A 13,931-nucleotide genomic window follows, 5' to 3' on the forward strand; every position below is an offset into this window, starting at 1 on the left:
GGGCTACACAGGGAAACCCTGTCTCGAAAAACCAAAAAAAAAAAAAGGAATTGAACTCAGGACCTCTGGAAAATCAGTCACTTAACAACCACTGAGCCATCTCTCCAGTCCCCCAGCCTCAAACACTTACGTAGCTGAAGATCACCTTGAACTCCTGACCCTTCTGCCTTCACCTCCCTGTTTGGGGGATTACAGGTGTGCACAGAAATGTCCAGCTACCTCCTTTATGCCCACCCCTAAGAATAGGTGTTACTATAGAACCCAGGCGCTGCCTCAATCTCCTGACGGCTGGAGTTATAAGCGTGAGCTTGATTTCAGGCTCCTGTCCTTGCCTTCATTAGTACAGCAAATATTAAAAAAAAAAAAAGAAAGAAAGAAATGCTGGCCAGCCAGTGGTGGCACACGCCTTTAATCTAGTGCTTGGGAGGGACACAGAGGCCTGTGGGTCTATAGCCTGCTCTACAGAGGGAACTCCTACGTAGCCAAGACTACACAGAGGAACTCTGTCTAAAAACAAAACAAAAAATCTATAGAATCTCTATGAGAGCTTTTGAAGTTCATTTTATTTTTTTTAAATTGTATTTACTATTTTTTTTTTTAGATTTATTTATTGTTATATGTAAGTACACTGTAGCTGTCTTCAGACACACCAGGAAAGGGTGTCAGATCTCATTACAGATGGTTGTGAGCCACCATGTGGTTGCTGGGATTTGAACTCAGGAACTTCGGAAGAGCAGCCAGTGCTCTTAACCACTGAGCCATCTCACCAGCCCTTCATTTTATTTTTAAGAAGATGCTAGAAAAGCATTTTTGCAGGGAGAGGGGAATGGGAAACAAGGTCACACTGTGTGGTCCAGGCTACCCTTGAATTTACAATCCTTCTGCCTCAAATTGTTGAGTGCTGGGATTATAAATGTATGCTACCTCACCAAGCTTATAAATGCTAGAAAAGACCTTTTAATATTAGTTTTTTAATTCTCAGGATAATCTTTTTATTGTAGGTGTCTCAGACATAAATTCAAGGAGCTGGACAAATCATGAGAATAAAATACTCAATAAAATCACTGTGGTTGGAAGTGGAGATTTGGGTATTGCCTGCACATTGGCAATTTCAGCAAAGGTATGTGGACAGAGTGGCTCTACGTCTATTTATGCTTTCTTTCAACTTAACACTTTTTTCTTTTTCCATTTTTCATGTATGTGTGTATGCATTTTTGGGCATGTCTGAGCACACATTGTGTTTATGTGTGCACAAGTATGCTTGTGCCCATGGAAACCTGAAGCAAGAAGTCAAGAGTTATCTTCAACTGCTCTTCCACTTTCTTCACTGAGGCAGGATCTGTCAATCAATCACAGAACTGGATAATATGGCTTGCCCACCATCCAGGTTACTCTGGGGTGCTCTGTCTCTGGCCTCCTAGGCTGCAGTTACCGGTGGGCTGCCATGCTCATCTGGCGTTTACACTGGTTTCTGGGGATGGGAACATACAGTCTAGATCTTTAACCACTCAATCAAGAGACAGGGTTTTGCTGTGGAGCCCAACCTGCCCTCAAATACTCTTCCTCCCTCGGTCTCTGGAGTGCTGGGGTTACAAACATTTATAGCCACACTCCAGCATCTCCTAAGACAGATAGAAATGCATGGCCTAGGCAAAGTCTTCATTTCCTGCAGCCCAGCTGACTCGGTGGCAGTCAGTTTAGCTGAAGCCCCTCTTCCAGGCCCTGTGTTGTATTGCTTCTCGGCTTGTTCACAGTGAGTAAGGGCTTGAGTCTCCTCGAGAGTGTCTATACAGTTGTGTCATTTTTCACAGGTGCTAGTACATTTGTAGGATACCGTCTATACGTGAGATCAGCAGGTTACGTAATTTACTAATTTTTGAACTGTAGAAATGATCACATTGAGCTGGGCATAAATGGCACAGTCCTTTAATCCCAGCACTCAGGAGGCAGAGACAGGCAGATCTCTGAGTTCCAGGACAGCCATAGCTGTTACACAAAGCAACCATGTCTCAGAAAAATATTTTTTTAAAAAGGAAGGAAGGAAGAAAGAAAGGCAGGAAGGGAGGAGGCGGAGGAGACGAGCAACAGCAACACTGAATTAAAGTAAAAACTTAAACTCAAGAGGAACAGTAGCATACCTGCCTAGTACACCTTGTCCCCTTTGTTATTTATTCCATCAAAAGAAGCGATAGTTTGCTCCTGAGTAAGCCCTGTTAGGTCCTGGTGCACAGTAGTCAAGCCTCAAAGGCAGTAGCAGTCACATAACAGCGTCGTGCTTGCGTATCTCCCTTATTGCTGTTGTGTTGCTTGTTGTTCTTAAGCACTTCAGGAGGCCTCCTTTAGCCTTTCTCGCAAGCTTAGTCCTGAGTAGCTAGCTGTGTCAGTGAAACGCTGTTCTTGTTCTACTCTTTCCACACAGGGCATTGCAGACAAGCTGCTCCTCTTAGACCTCTCAGATGGGACGAGCCAAGGGACGATGGACCTTGATATCTTCAACCTACCTAACGTAGAGATCAGCAAAGGTTTGTTTATCCTATTTAAAGACAGTTATAGTAGTCTATAGTATTCTTTTGTTTGTTTGTTTTGTTTTGTTTTGTTGAGACAGGGTTTCTCTGATAGTCCTGGCTGTCCTAGAACTCACTTTGTAGACCAGGCTGGCCTCGAACTCAGAAATCCGCCTGCCTCTGCCTCCCAAGTGCCACCACCGCCCAGCAGTCTATAGTATTCTTGTGGTTGGGTCTTAGATTGTTTGTTTACTTGTGGAACTTGGAATTCCAGTCTGTACTGGCTAGTTTTGTGTCAACTTGATACAGCTGGAGTTATCACAGAGAAAGGAGCTTCAGTTGAGGAAATGCCTCCATGAGCTCCAACTGTAAGGCATTTTCTCAATTAGTGACCAAGGAGGAGGTCCCCTTGTGGGTGGTACTATCTCTGGGCTGGTGGTCTTGGTTCTATAAGAAAGCAGGCTGAGCAAGCCAGGGGAAGCAAGCCAGTAAGGAGCATCCCTCCATGGCCTCTGTATCAGCTCCTGCTTCCTGACCTGCTTGAGTTCCAGTCCTGACTTCCTTGGTGATGAACAGCAATGTGGACGTGTAAGCCAAATAAACCCTTTCCTCCCCAACTTGCTTCTTGGTCATGATGTTTGTGCAGGAATAGAAACCCTGACTAAGACAAGGTCCTAGAATTTTTTTAATTATATTTTTACTTACTTTAGTAAGGGGGCACACATGTGCCATAGCATGTGTGTACCTGCGAGAGTTGACTCTCTCCTTGTGCTTCTCGGGTCCTGAGACATCAAACTCAGGTTGTCTCCTTTAGGGACAGGAGCCTTTATTCACTAAGCTGTCTCTCCAGCTCAGGTCCTAGAATTCTAAGGCTGACAAGTATCATGAAGGTCATCTGTTCCAAGGGTCTATAACCAGTTATAACAAGTTACGTTAGCTGTAGTCAGTCAAATGAGCAAATAGCATTCAGAATCACTCCAGCCAAAAGTGTTTGTTTTCTCTGATTTACATCCATCCCCAAATCAGCATTTCTCTGGTTGCATCCTTTCTCAGCATACAGTGGTTCAGAGCCCTGGCTTTAGAGTTAGGCAGATTGAGTTTGCATCTTAGCCTGGCCACATTATAGTCTGACATTTGCAGGTTAAGTAAGAAAAAGAAAGGAAGTTCTTTTTGCTGTTCCATCCTTTCTGTGTGTGTGAGCCTTATCTTGTTGTTTCCTGGCTGCCCCTGAACTCCCGCCCGGCTCAAGCAGCCCTCCTGCTCTCCACTGCTCTCCCAACTGGTGGTGATGGTGGGCGTCTCCACAGAGTCCAGGCCTTTTAAAAAAGCATCACTTCAGGCCCCGAGAGATAGCTCAGTGGTTAAGAGCACTGACTGAGTTTAATTCCCAGCAACCACATGGTGGCTCACAACCATCTGTAATGGGATCTGACGCCCTCTTCTGGTAGACAGCTACAGGGTACTCACATACATAAAATAAATCTTAAAAAAAAAAAAAAGCATCGTTTCATAGGACATGTAACATTGTATTAGTACAGGTACATTCATCTAGATAAAGACTATATTTGGAGATGCAGGTTTAAAAATATTTTACCGGGCTGGTGAGATGGCTCAGTGGGTAAGAGCACCCGACTGCTCTTCCGAAGGTCTGGAGTTCAAATCCCAGCAACCACATGGTGGCTCACAACCGTCCGTAACGAGATCTGACTCCCTCTTCTGGAGTGTCTGAAGACAGCTACAGTGTACTTACATATAATAAATAAATCTTTAAAAAAAATAAATAATAAAAATATTTTACCAGGAATGCATGAGTTTAAAAAATAAACCAAGCCTGGTGAGATGGCTCAGTGGGTAAGAGCATGCTCCTGCAGAGGACCTGAGTTTGGTTCCCAGCACCCATACTGTGCACCTCACAACTGCCTCTCACTCTAGCTCCAGGGGTTCCAACAGCCTTTTCTGGCCTCCACAGGTACCCACACACATGGCATACATACCCAGACACATAAAATTGTGTGTGTGTGTGTGTGTGTGTGTTTTGACATAGGTTTCTTTGTGTAGCCCTGGCTATCCTGGAGCTCACTCTGTAGATCAAGCTGGCCTCACACAGAGATATGCCTCTACCTCCCAAGTATTAGAATTAAAGCTGTACGCCACTGTGCCTGGATTAAAAATACATTTTAAAAATCAAAATAATAAAAACAGATTGTTGAACAAAATGTATTTCCTAAAACATCGCCACCAGTTTATAGATAAGACCAACTTATACATGGCACAGTGATGTGGGCATCTTTGGTCATTCCCTTGGTTTCCTCTATTCCTTGACTGTTTTCCAAACAATTTTTAAAGTCTCACATACGAGAATGTACAGATGGCGGTCAGTAGAGTTGACTTGCCTGTCTGTTCTAAAAATAGCACGCCACAGTGCAGTAAGCATTCAGATGCCTGGAGGAGACAATTGGCTCATTTTCCTCATCTGAGAGGACTGTAGTTGCTTTAATGGTCCTTTAATGGCTGGGAAGAGGTTCCTTAGGGGCTGGATAGTCTCTTGTGCCTGTCATTCCCAGTCCTGAGTTCTTAAGGGACCTCTTAACTCTTCGGATCCCTGTGGGAGAGCGTCTTTAGTACCCAACCCTAGAGAAAGTGAGGCCATTTAGGACCTAAGGAAACTGGTTTTTTTCCTTGTGTCTCATCAGCCCTTGGTAACTGGTGAAGTAACTGACTAATTGAAAGAACAGACTCTTTGGAGGAAATGTGCAGTACGTGGTACTTACCACCAAGCAGGGACTCAGAATTACCTGTGAGGACGAGGACATCTTATCATTCAAGGCAGAGGAAGGAAGCCAGAGGAAGACTCTGGCAGGGCGGTTGAAGCTAAGATGTACTGTTTTAAACTAAACTGGTTATTGCTTTCTGCTGCTCTGCCCGTGCTTGTCAACCTCTCCAGGTACCAGTTTTCAGTTTTCCAAGGGGGGCTGATAGATTGGAATCTGAAAGCAGACTGCCTGGGCCTGACCAGCCCCTCTGCTGACTTGCCCCAGTCACTTCACTTCTTTGCTCAGTCCTCCTCCAGTTCTCCCACATTGTATACGGTCACTTTCAAAGACTGCTGCAGCTCCCAAGCTCAGTACAGGAGCCAGTGGCTATTGGATCATTTTGCCTATATTACTCATTTCCCTTTCAAGCGTTGTGAACCACATAGAAAACTTAGTCTTTGTATATTGGCACTGGTTCTTTCTAATTTCCTGCCTATTTTGTTCTGTATCCCAGGCTGGCCTCCAACTTGGAGCCATTCTGCTTCGACCTCCCAAGTCACAGCTGTGTACCACCATGGTTGGCGATGGGATACATGCTGTCACCCCTAAGCATTCTGAATGACAGCTGTATAGGAGTGTGTATGCCTATAGTCTCTGTTCGTAGACTAGAGAAACGCTCTATCTATACTGGCATTAGTGTAGGCTATCCTGAACTCAGACTGTTTCTTTTTGTTCATTAGATTTGTCTGCCTCTGCTCATTCCAAGGTGGTGATCTTCACAGCCAACTCTTTGGGCGGTTCTGAATCCTATCTGCATGCAGTACAAAGTAATGTGGACATGTTCAGAGCTCTTGTTCCAGCTCTGGGACATTATAGTCAACATGCTGTCTTGCTTGTTGCCTCTCAACCAGGTAAACAGCTTTCTTTTAAATTCAAATGATGGTCCAGATCATCAGTATAATTGCCTTTGCTGATTTAAAACAAAAACAAAAGCCAAATCGCCGTGGTGTATAAGGGATATTCCGTAAGACTGCTCTTAGTATGACCAGCACGTACAGTTACTCCTTATAGCTGATAGCACATAGTTTGCAGTTCACAGCTCTTCATGAGCGTGGTATTATTTCCCAGTTGTTAGCCATACCTCCTTTAGTGAGAAAGTGGTTAAAACCTCCGAGAGAATCATACAGTGATGTTTATGTGTAAGATATCTAAGGCTCTGGTGTTATGAAGAATTTAAGAAACATATCACTACTATATTTACAAAGACAGTTCTTTTCTTTTGTGTGTGCGTATACGAACATGTGCACACATTCACACTGTGTGTGGAGGTCAGAGGGCAGCCCTCCTTTGATGTGGGTTGTGGGTTGAACCCACATTGTCAGAGTTGAGGGCAGCTACCTTTACCCACTGTGCTGCCTCACCCACACTCACTGTGCAGCTTTAACAGTTTATAGCTTGTAGACTGTTTCACTTAAGAGAGATGTTTCCAGAGACTGGGTGGTTTGGGCTCAGTCAATGTTTCAAGCATGTGTTTGAAAATGTTCCACATTTACATGTTTCCTTTATGATTGTCAGAGGCATTGGTCCCTTTAAATTCTTTTGGCATGTAAAAGAAAGGGGAGTTGTGGTTTTTTTCTTAAGGTGATGTACTGCATAGTAATATATGAGTCAGTATTTTGATTTAAGCCTAAAACAAAAGAAATTTATCAGTGAAATGGAATTATTGGGCTGGGGCCATGGCTTGGTAGTCGAGTGCTTGCCTAACATTCATGAGGGCCAGGGTTCAAACCCCTGCAGGTGCATGCACACTCAAAACAATAGTGCTTCATTGAAACAAAATGATTATTTTCCTGCTTTCTGTTGGGGTGTGGGATTATCTGTGCACTGACCACTCGGACACCAGTCTCAGATATGATGAAGGATTACTGAACACTTTCAGAATGGTCAATCAGGACCACAAGAAGGGAAAATTGGGGTACCTGTCTGTCCTCAGGGCAGACTTTCTATAGGAAAATGCCAGGTTCAAAAGTTCAAAGGCAAACCATGAAGTGGTAGAACATTCTCGGCTAAGGAGACAAAGTATCATCAGCTTACCTGGAAGCTGATAGGTTCTGAGTGTGGCAGGAGGGGTGGTGGGCAGGTGGAGAACACGGAATTGCAGAACATTGAGATAATGGTACAAGCCCTAACTCTCTGGCTTCTAAGTCACATTCTTCAGTGTCGGGTAAAGTAGTAACAATGAGCACAGTTTCACCTGTGAGTAGCATGGAACCTGAGTATAAAATGGCTACAGTTACCTTAAAAGGAGCAAGCCTCAAACACGTCCTATACCCAGTTTTCACCTGCCTTGCTCAACTATTCCTGGAACTTAATTGTTTTCTATCCTAACAATTTATGTTTCATGAAAAAGTTATATAAAAACACTTTAGCTTGGTTAGTGTTTTCAGTACACTTTATAAACATACTGCCAGCATGGTGGTACACTTTTGTAATCCCAATACTTGGGAGCAGAGGAAGGAAGATTGGGAGTTCAAGGCCAGATAGACTTTTTAGCAAGGCCCTGCCTCAGAGAGTATGATGCTCCCGTGCATTTAAGACCTCCAAAGACTCTGTAGAAGCGCTGATGTACTTCACTAGTGATGATCCTTTCCAGGTGAGCCAGGCTACAAGCAGGTTTTGGGTTTGTTGTTTGTTTGTTTGTTTGTTTGTTTGTTTGAGACAGGGTTTCTCTGTGTAGACCTGACTGTCCTGGAACTCACCCTGTAGACCAGGCTGGCCTCGATCCCTCTGCCTCTGTGTCCTGAGGTATGTGCCACCACTGCCCAGCTAATTTTTTTTACCCTTAAATTGTCACTGTGTGTGTAACATTTAGTGGAAATCATGAGCTATGTGACGTGGAAGCTGAGCACATTTCCTGCGACTAGAGTGGTCGGGATTGGCTGCAATCTGGATTCACAGAGGCTGCAGTACATTATCGCCAGTGTTTTGAAGGTGCAGACTTCAGGCAAAGAAGTGTGGGTTGTTGGTGAACAGGGAGAAAACAAAGGTAAGTACATCGTTATTAATTAATGCTACTAACTCTAAAGTCGTGACATTCAGATGTGTGCTGGGACTTTAGACTTAGTGAGAGCTGTGTGTGTGCACGCGCCCGAGAGAGAGAGAGAGAGAGAGAGAGAGAGAGAGAGAGAGAGAGAATATGAATGAATGTTGCTAGGGATTAAACCCAGGCCTCAAGTGTGTTAAGTGTGTTATTACCAACTAAAAACTCCAGCTCCTGTCATAACTCATACATTTGGGGTTTGGGGAGGGTTCTTTTTAGTTTTTTAAGTTTAAAACAAGACCCCTTAGTCATGCAGGGCAGTGGTGGTGCACACCTTTAATCCCAGCACTTGGAAGGCAGAGGCAGGTGGATCTCTGAGTTTGAGGTCAGCCTAGTCTACAGAGTGAGTTCCAGGACAGCCAGGGATGCACAGAGAAACCCTGTCTCAAAAAAACCAAAACCTAAAAAAAAAAAAACCAACCAACCAAACAAACAAAAAACCCCTTAGTCAGGTTTTCAATTTTTAGTTGAATTTTGGAGTTTAGATTTAAAAATCTTACTTTTCCATTTAAACATACATGAAGCATTGAGAACGCCCCACTGTTCTCTCACATTCAACTCTGTTTGCTTTTCCTAAGCTCAGTCCCACTTCCTAAACACACGCCTCCTGTTTTTTTCTGAAAGAACTTTCAGTCTGTGGACTTCTAACAAGCTGCTTGTTATTCCCTATCACAAAACCATCATTTCAGCTCCCTGTATGGAAACAAAACCAAAACCCTTTTCTTACCCCAGAAGAAAGCCTTCTGTATTTGAGATGCCTTCCTTCCCTCCTTCCGTGTTTCACGTAATCCAAGCTGGTAGGTGATATGCGGCAGCTTGTTCTCATCAGTCAGTTTGACATTCATGTAACAAGAATATGCGTCTACACTGCACTTGTCATGTGAGATACCCGTATACCGTGACCGGTGCAGAACACAGTCTGCTGTGTTTTAGAGCAGTTGCTCTCGGTCTGTGGGCTGTGACCCTTTTGTGGATCGCAAAGTAGATAGCCTGCATATCAGACACTTACATTACAATTCAGAACAGTAGCAAACTTACTGTTAGGAAGTAGCAACAAAATAATTTTATGGTTGCAACAACATGAGGAACTGTATTCAAGGATCGCAGCATTAGGAAGGTTGAGAACCAGTATTTAAGAGAGAAGAAAATATCAAATATAGGATACTATTTGATTAACTATTACTTTGGTGCTTACACATTTACATATGCATTCAAGGTGGGTTGAAATCGATAGGAAAAAGATGATACTGTTGCTATAGTACCCCAAGTGACGTAAAGGCCATCACTGAATTAGACGTTGGAAGAAGGAAATAGTGGTGAGAACATCCCAGGAATGGGAAACAGAACCAGGCAGAGGCGTGTCGTTTGCTCCCAAGAGGCAGGGAAGCCATTGGGACTAGACGAGGTACTTTTGATTTGAGTTCTCAGCAGGGAAGCAAAAACAGAAGGATCTAGGAGAATGCAAAACTGGGATTACTTCAGTCCGTTGTTGTAATATTTGCCATATATGTGTGTATACACCTAATGGAGCAAGCCCTCATGAGTGTGCGCAGTCAGGAGCACCGTGAGCACCGCTGGACTTGCCGGGCCATCCTCCTGCTTACTGTCTAGGAAAGCTCAGATGGCTTTTTGCTTTGTCTTTTACTGTGCTAGGATCCAACCCAGGGATCCTTGTGCTTGCTAGGCAAACTCTAACCACAGAGCTCCACTCATGACCCTAACCTTTGTGCTCTCCACTTGCTTCACAGCAAGATACACACACACACACACACACACACACACACACACACACACACACACACACACACACACACGGCTGAGTTTCTTGCCTGGCCCTAAAGGCAGAAATGGATCAGAGACTCCCTCTGCTGGCTACATGTTAGATACCAACTAGTAATTTTTTGCATAAGTGACAATATAATAGTAATGTGATAAAATTGATTCTTAATAATTATCACCTTTATGAAGTACTTTTCAGACAGGTATCTCACTTAAATTTTACAAGTACCCTGTGAAAAAGAGTTTCCTTTTATAAATTTATTTATTTTCATTTTATGTGCATTGGCGGTTTCCCTACATGCATATCTGTGTAAGGGTGTTGGATCTTCTGGAACTGGAGTTACTGTGAGCGTCTGTGTGGGTACTGGGAATTGAACCCAGGTCCTCCGGAAGAGCAGTCAGTGCTCTTAACCACTAAGCCATTCTCCAGCCTCAGGTTTCTTTGCTTTTCTGTTTGTTTTATTTTGTTTCTGCTTTGGGCTTTTGAGACAGGGTTTTTCTATGTAGCCCTGGCTGTTCTGAAACTCATTGTATAAATCAGGCTGACCTCAAACTCAAAGATCCCCCTGCCTCTGCCTCCTAGGTGCTGGGATCAGAGCACCCTCTGCTGAGCCCTGCTCTTCTAAATGTATAGAAGAGGAAGCACAAAGCCAGGATGAGTGAGGTGCTGAGGGTGGTCTGTCCAATGAGAGCAGCTCTAAATTGATGCTAAGATTTGCTCCTCCTTACAGTCAGTGGCACCGAGTAACCAATCCATTGTTCTTCTAAGATTTACAAGACTGTGATAAATATGAATTAGTAAAAGGAAACATGAAACAGTTTGAAGTAAAGTATTGTTACGTCTTGAAAACAGTTGTAAGAGTAGAAGTGTCTCAGTAAAATCCTCCTCTTCAAGTTCTTCAGAGACAAGTGGTAGTCACAGCCTAGGGAGGATTCCCAGGGCCAATAAGACCTTTAGGCTCTATTTCCTGCTTCCTTCCTCAGCTTCAGCTGCCTGGTGCTGGGCCAGGCGTCTGTTCCGCACTGGCCAGATGGTCCCTTGCAGTGGTTCATGCGCTCTCATTGCATCTGCTGCTTCCTTTTCATGACCATCCATTCACTTAGCTAGTTCCTGCTTACCTCCAGCAAGCACTCAGCACTAGGTAAGTTCATGCATGTGTTATAAGCATTAGCACACGGTCGTACCCCCATGCCTGTGCTATCATCATCGCCATGCTAGTTACATGCCTGTGTTTCACAAGACAATCATCTCCTGCAGCCCGGAATGCTTTGTCCATCTTGGATTGAACGAATGATCCTCATACCACCTTGTTGTAACCAAAAAAACAATCACTTATTCGGTATCAAGGTGGATTATTAGCAGAACATTTGCTTAAGAGCTACTCTTTTTTATTATTATATATTTTCTTTATTTACATTTCAAATGTTATCCCCTTTCCTAGTTTCCCCTCTGAAACTCCCCATCCCCTTCCCCCTCCCCCTGCTCCCCAACCCACCTGGCATTCCCCTATACTGGGGCATAGAGCCTTCACAGGACCAAGGGCCTCTCCTCCCATTAATGACTGACTAGGCCATCCTCTGCTACATATATAGCTAGAGCCACAAGTCCCACCATGTGTTTTCTTTGATTGGTGGTATAGTTCCAAGGAACTCTGGGGGTACTAGTTAGTTCATATTGATGTTCCTTCTATGGGGCTTCAGTCCCCTTCAGAAGAGCTACAATTTTTTAAGTGTGCTATTAAAATCATATATAAAGCCGGGCGTGGTGGCGCACGCCTTTAATCCCAGCACTCGGGAGGCAGAGGCAGGCGGATTTCTGAGTTCGAGGCCAGCCTGGTCTACAAAGTGAGCTCCAGGACAGCCAGGGCTATACAGAGAAACCCTGTCTCGTAAAAAAAAACCAAAAAAAAAAAAAAATCATATATAAAGCAAAGATTACTGCAGTAGTATTTTAGCAGTCTGAGGGTTGGCTCTCAGAGTGTGTTATCTCTTTTGGCACAGGTTTGTTGTTTTATATAATAGCAAAAAAGCAATTCTAAAAGCAGTATTTTTATTTTATTAATTTTTTATCAGACAGGGTCTCATATACCCAGGATATCATTAAACTTGCTATATGGATGAAAATGACCTTGAACTTTTGATCCTTGTTCCCTCCCCCTCCCCCAGTGCTGGGATTGCCGGTGTGTGTCGCCACACTCCCTTATAATTATCCAGTGCTGAGGGCTGAATCCAGGGCTTCATCCATGCTAAGCCAGCACCCTGCAGACTAAGCTATAATCCTTGTTCCCAATGGGCATTTTTTCATGAAAATTCTTGGGCCTGTTTTGAGGATTGGAACAGGAGGTAAAGATGACTGAGCACACTGTTTCGAATGTCTTAAGCAAGGATGGCTCTACATTAGGAACGTAAAGTGCTGGGCACTAAACAGAAGGTTAAGTAGTTAAGGGCATCCCGGTCTTCTTTACTCATTACAGGTAGATGTGAACGCTCTAAACGTTCTCTCTTTTACGTAGTGACTCAAGGCTTCTCTAGAGGGAAGATCTGTAGGGCCAGAGGCCTGCTGCAGGGGTAAGAGCACTTGTTGCTCTTGTAGAGGGCTCAGGTTTGCTTCTCAGCAGTACATGGTGCCTCACAACTGCCTGGAACTCCAGGTTCAGGGGCTCCGATGCTCTTCTCTGGCCCCTTTGGGCACGGTATGCTGCATATACATAGATGTAGGCAACACACTCAAAGAATAAGTAAATCTAAAAAATGAACTGAAGAGATGGCTCAGAGGTTAAGAGCACTGACCACTCTTCCAGAGGTCCTGAGTTCAATTCCCAGCAACTACATGATGGCTCATAACCATCTGTAATGGAATTCAATGCCCTCTTCTGGTGTGCATGAAGACAGCTAGAGTGTATTCATCGAAATAAAAGAAATAATTAATTCTTTAAAAAAAAAACAAACTAAAAAACAAAATTAAGTAAAAAAAGAATCTGAGATTCCTCCTTATCCATCTGTCCTATCTTAACTGTGCACATAATGACAGCAATGCTCATAATTTTCTGATTATTTTATCTCCTTTGTGAATCTTTTTTATGTCTACCTGTTTTTATTCATCCTTTCAAGGTCTATAATACTGTATTTCAGTTAGCAAATGTCCCAGTTTTTAATTATTGTTAATATATTAATAGTATAACAGAAACCTTAAATAAGTAATTTTTTTAAAGATGTATTTATTATATCTATATGGGTACATGGTAGCTGTCTTCAGGCACACCAGAAGAGGGCATCAGATCCCATTACAGATGGTTGTGAGCCACCGTGTGGTTGCTGGGAATTGAATGCAGGACCTCTGGAAGAGCAGTTAGTGCTCTTAACCACTGAACCATCTCTCCAGCCCCAGTAATTCTTACATAACCAAAAAAAAAAAAAAAAAAAAAAAAAGCCGGGTAGTGGTGGTGCAGGCCTTTAATCCCAGCACTTGGGAGACAGAGACAGGCGGACTTCTGAGTTCAAGGCCAGCCTGGTCTACAAAGTGAGTTCCAGGACAGCCAGGGCTACACAGAGAAACCCTGTCTTGAAAACCAAAAAAGAAAGAAAGAAAGAAAGAAAGAAAGAAAGAAAGAAAGAAAGAAAGAAAGAAAGAAAGAAAAAATTGTTATATAACCCTTCTAAGTAGAACATTTTAAAAATTTCTTGGTCTTGGCATGGGGGTGCACAACTTTCATCCCAGTACTCAGGCAGCAGAGACAGGAGGATCTTGGGAGTCCAAGGCCAGCCTGGTCTATAAAAATAGTTCCAGGGCTGGCA

General features: G+C 43.5%; 1 protein-coding gene across 1 annotated transcript in view; it reads left to right on the forward strand.

Moving 5' to 3' along the window:
• The window catches only part of Uevld (UEV and lactate/malate dehyrogenase domains), a 36,578-nt gene that overhangs the window by 13,052 nt on the left and 9,595 nt on the right, over positions 1-13,931 (forward strand). The window contains exons 6-9 of the mRNA XM_021166869.3: positions 1,002-1,120; positions 2,420-2,522; positions 5,998-6,168; positions 8,130-8,303. Coding sequence (XP_021022528.1) covers positions 1,002-1,120; positions 2,420-2,522; positions 5,998-6,168; positions 8,130-8,303 — 567 coding nt within the window. The remainder of the gene's footprint in view (positions 1-1,001; positions 1,121-2,419; positions 2,523-5,997; positions 6,169-8,129; positions 8,304-13,931) is intronic.

This window comes from Mus caroli, unplaced genomic scaffold (assembly GCF_978045245.1).
Source record: "Mus caroli unplaced genomic scaffold, Mus_caroli_1 scaffold_8, whole genome shotgun sequence".
NCBI lineage: Eukaryota > Metazoa > Chordata > Mammalia > Rodentia > Muridae > Mus > Mus caroli.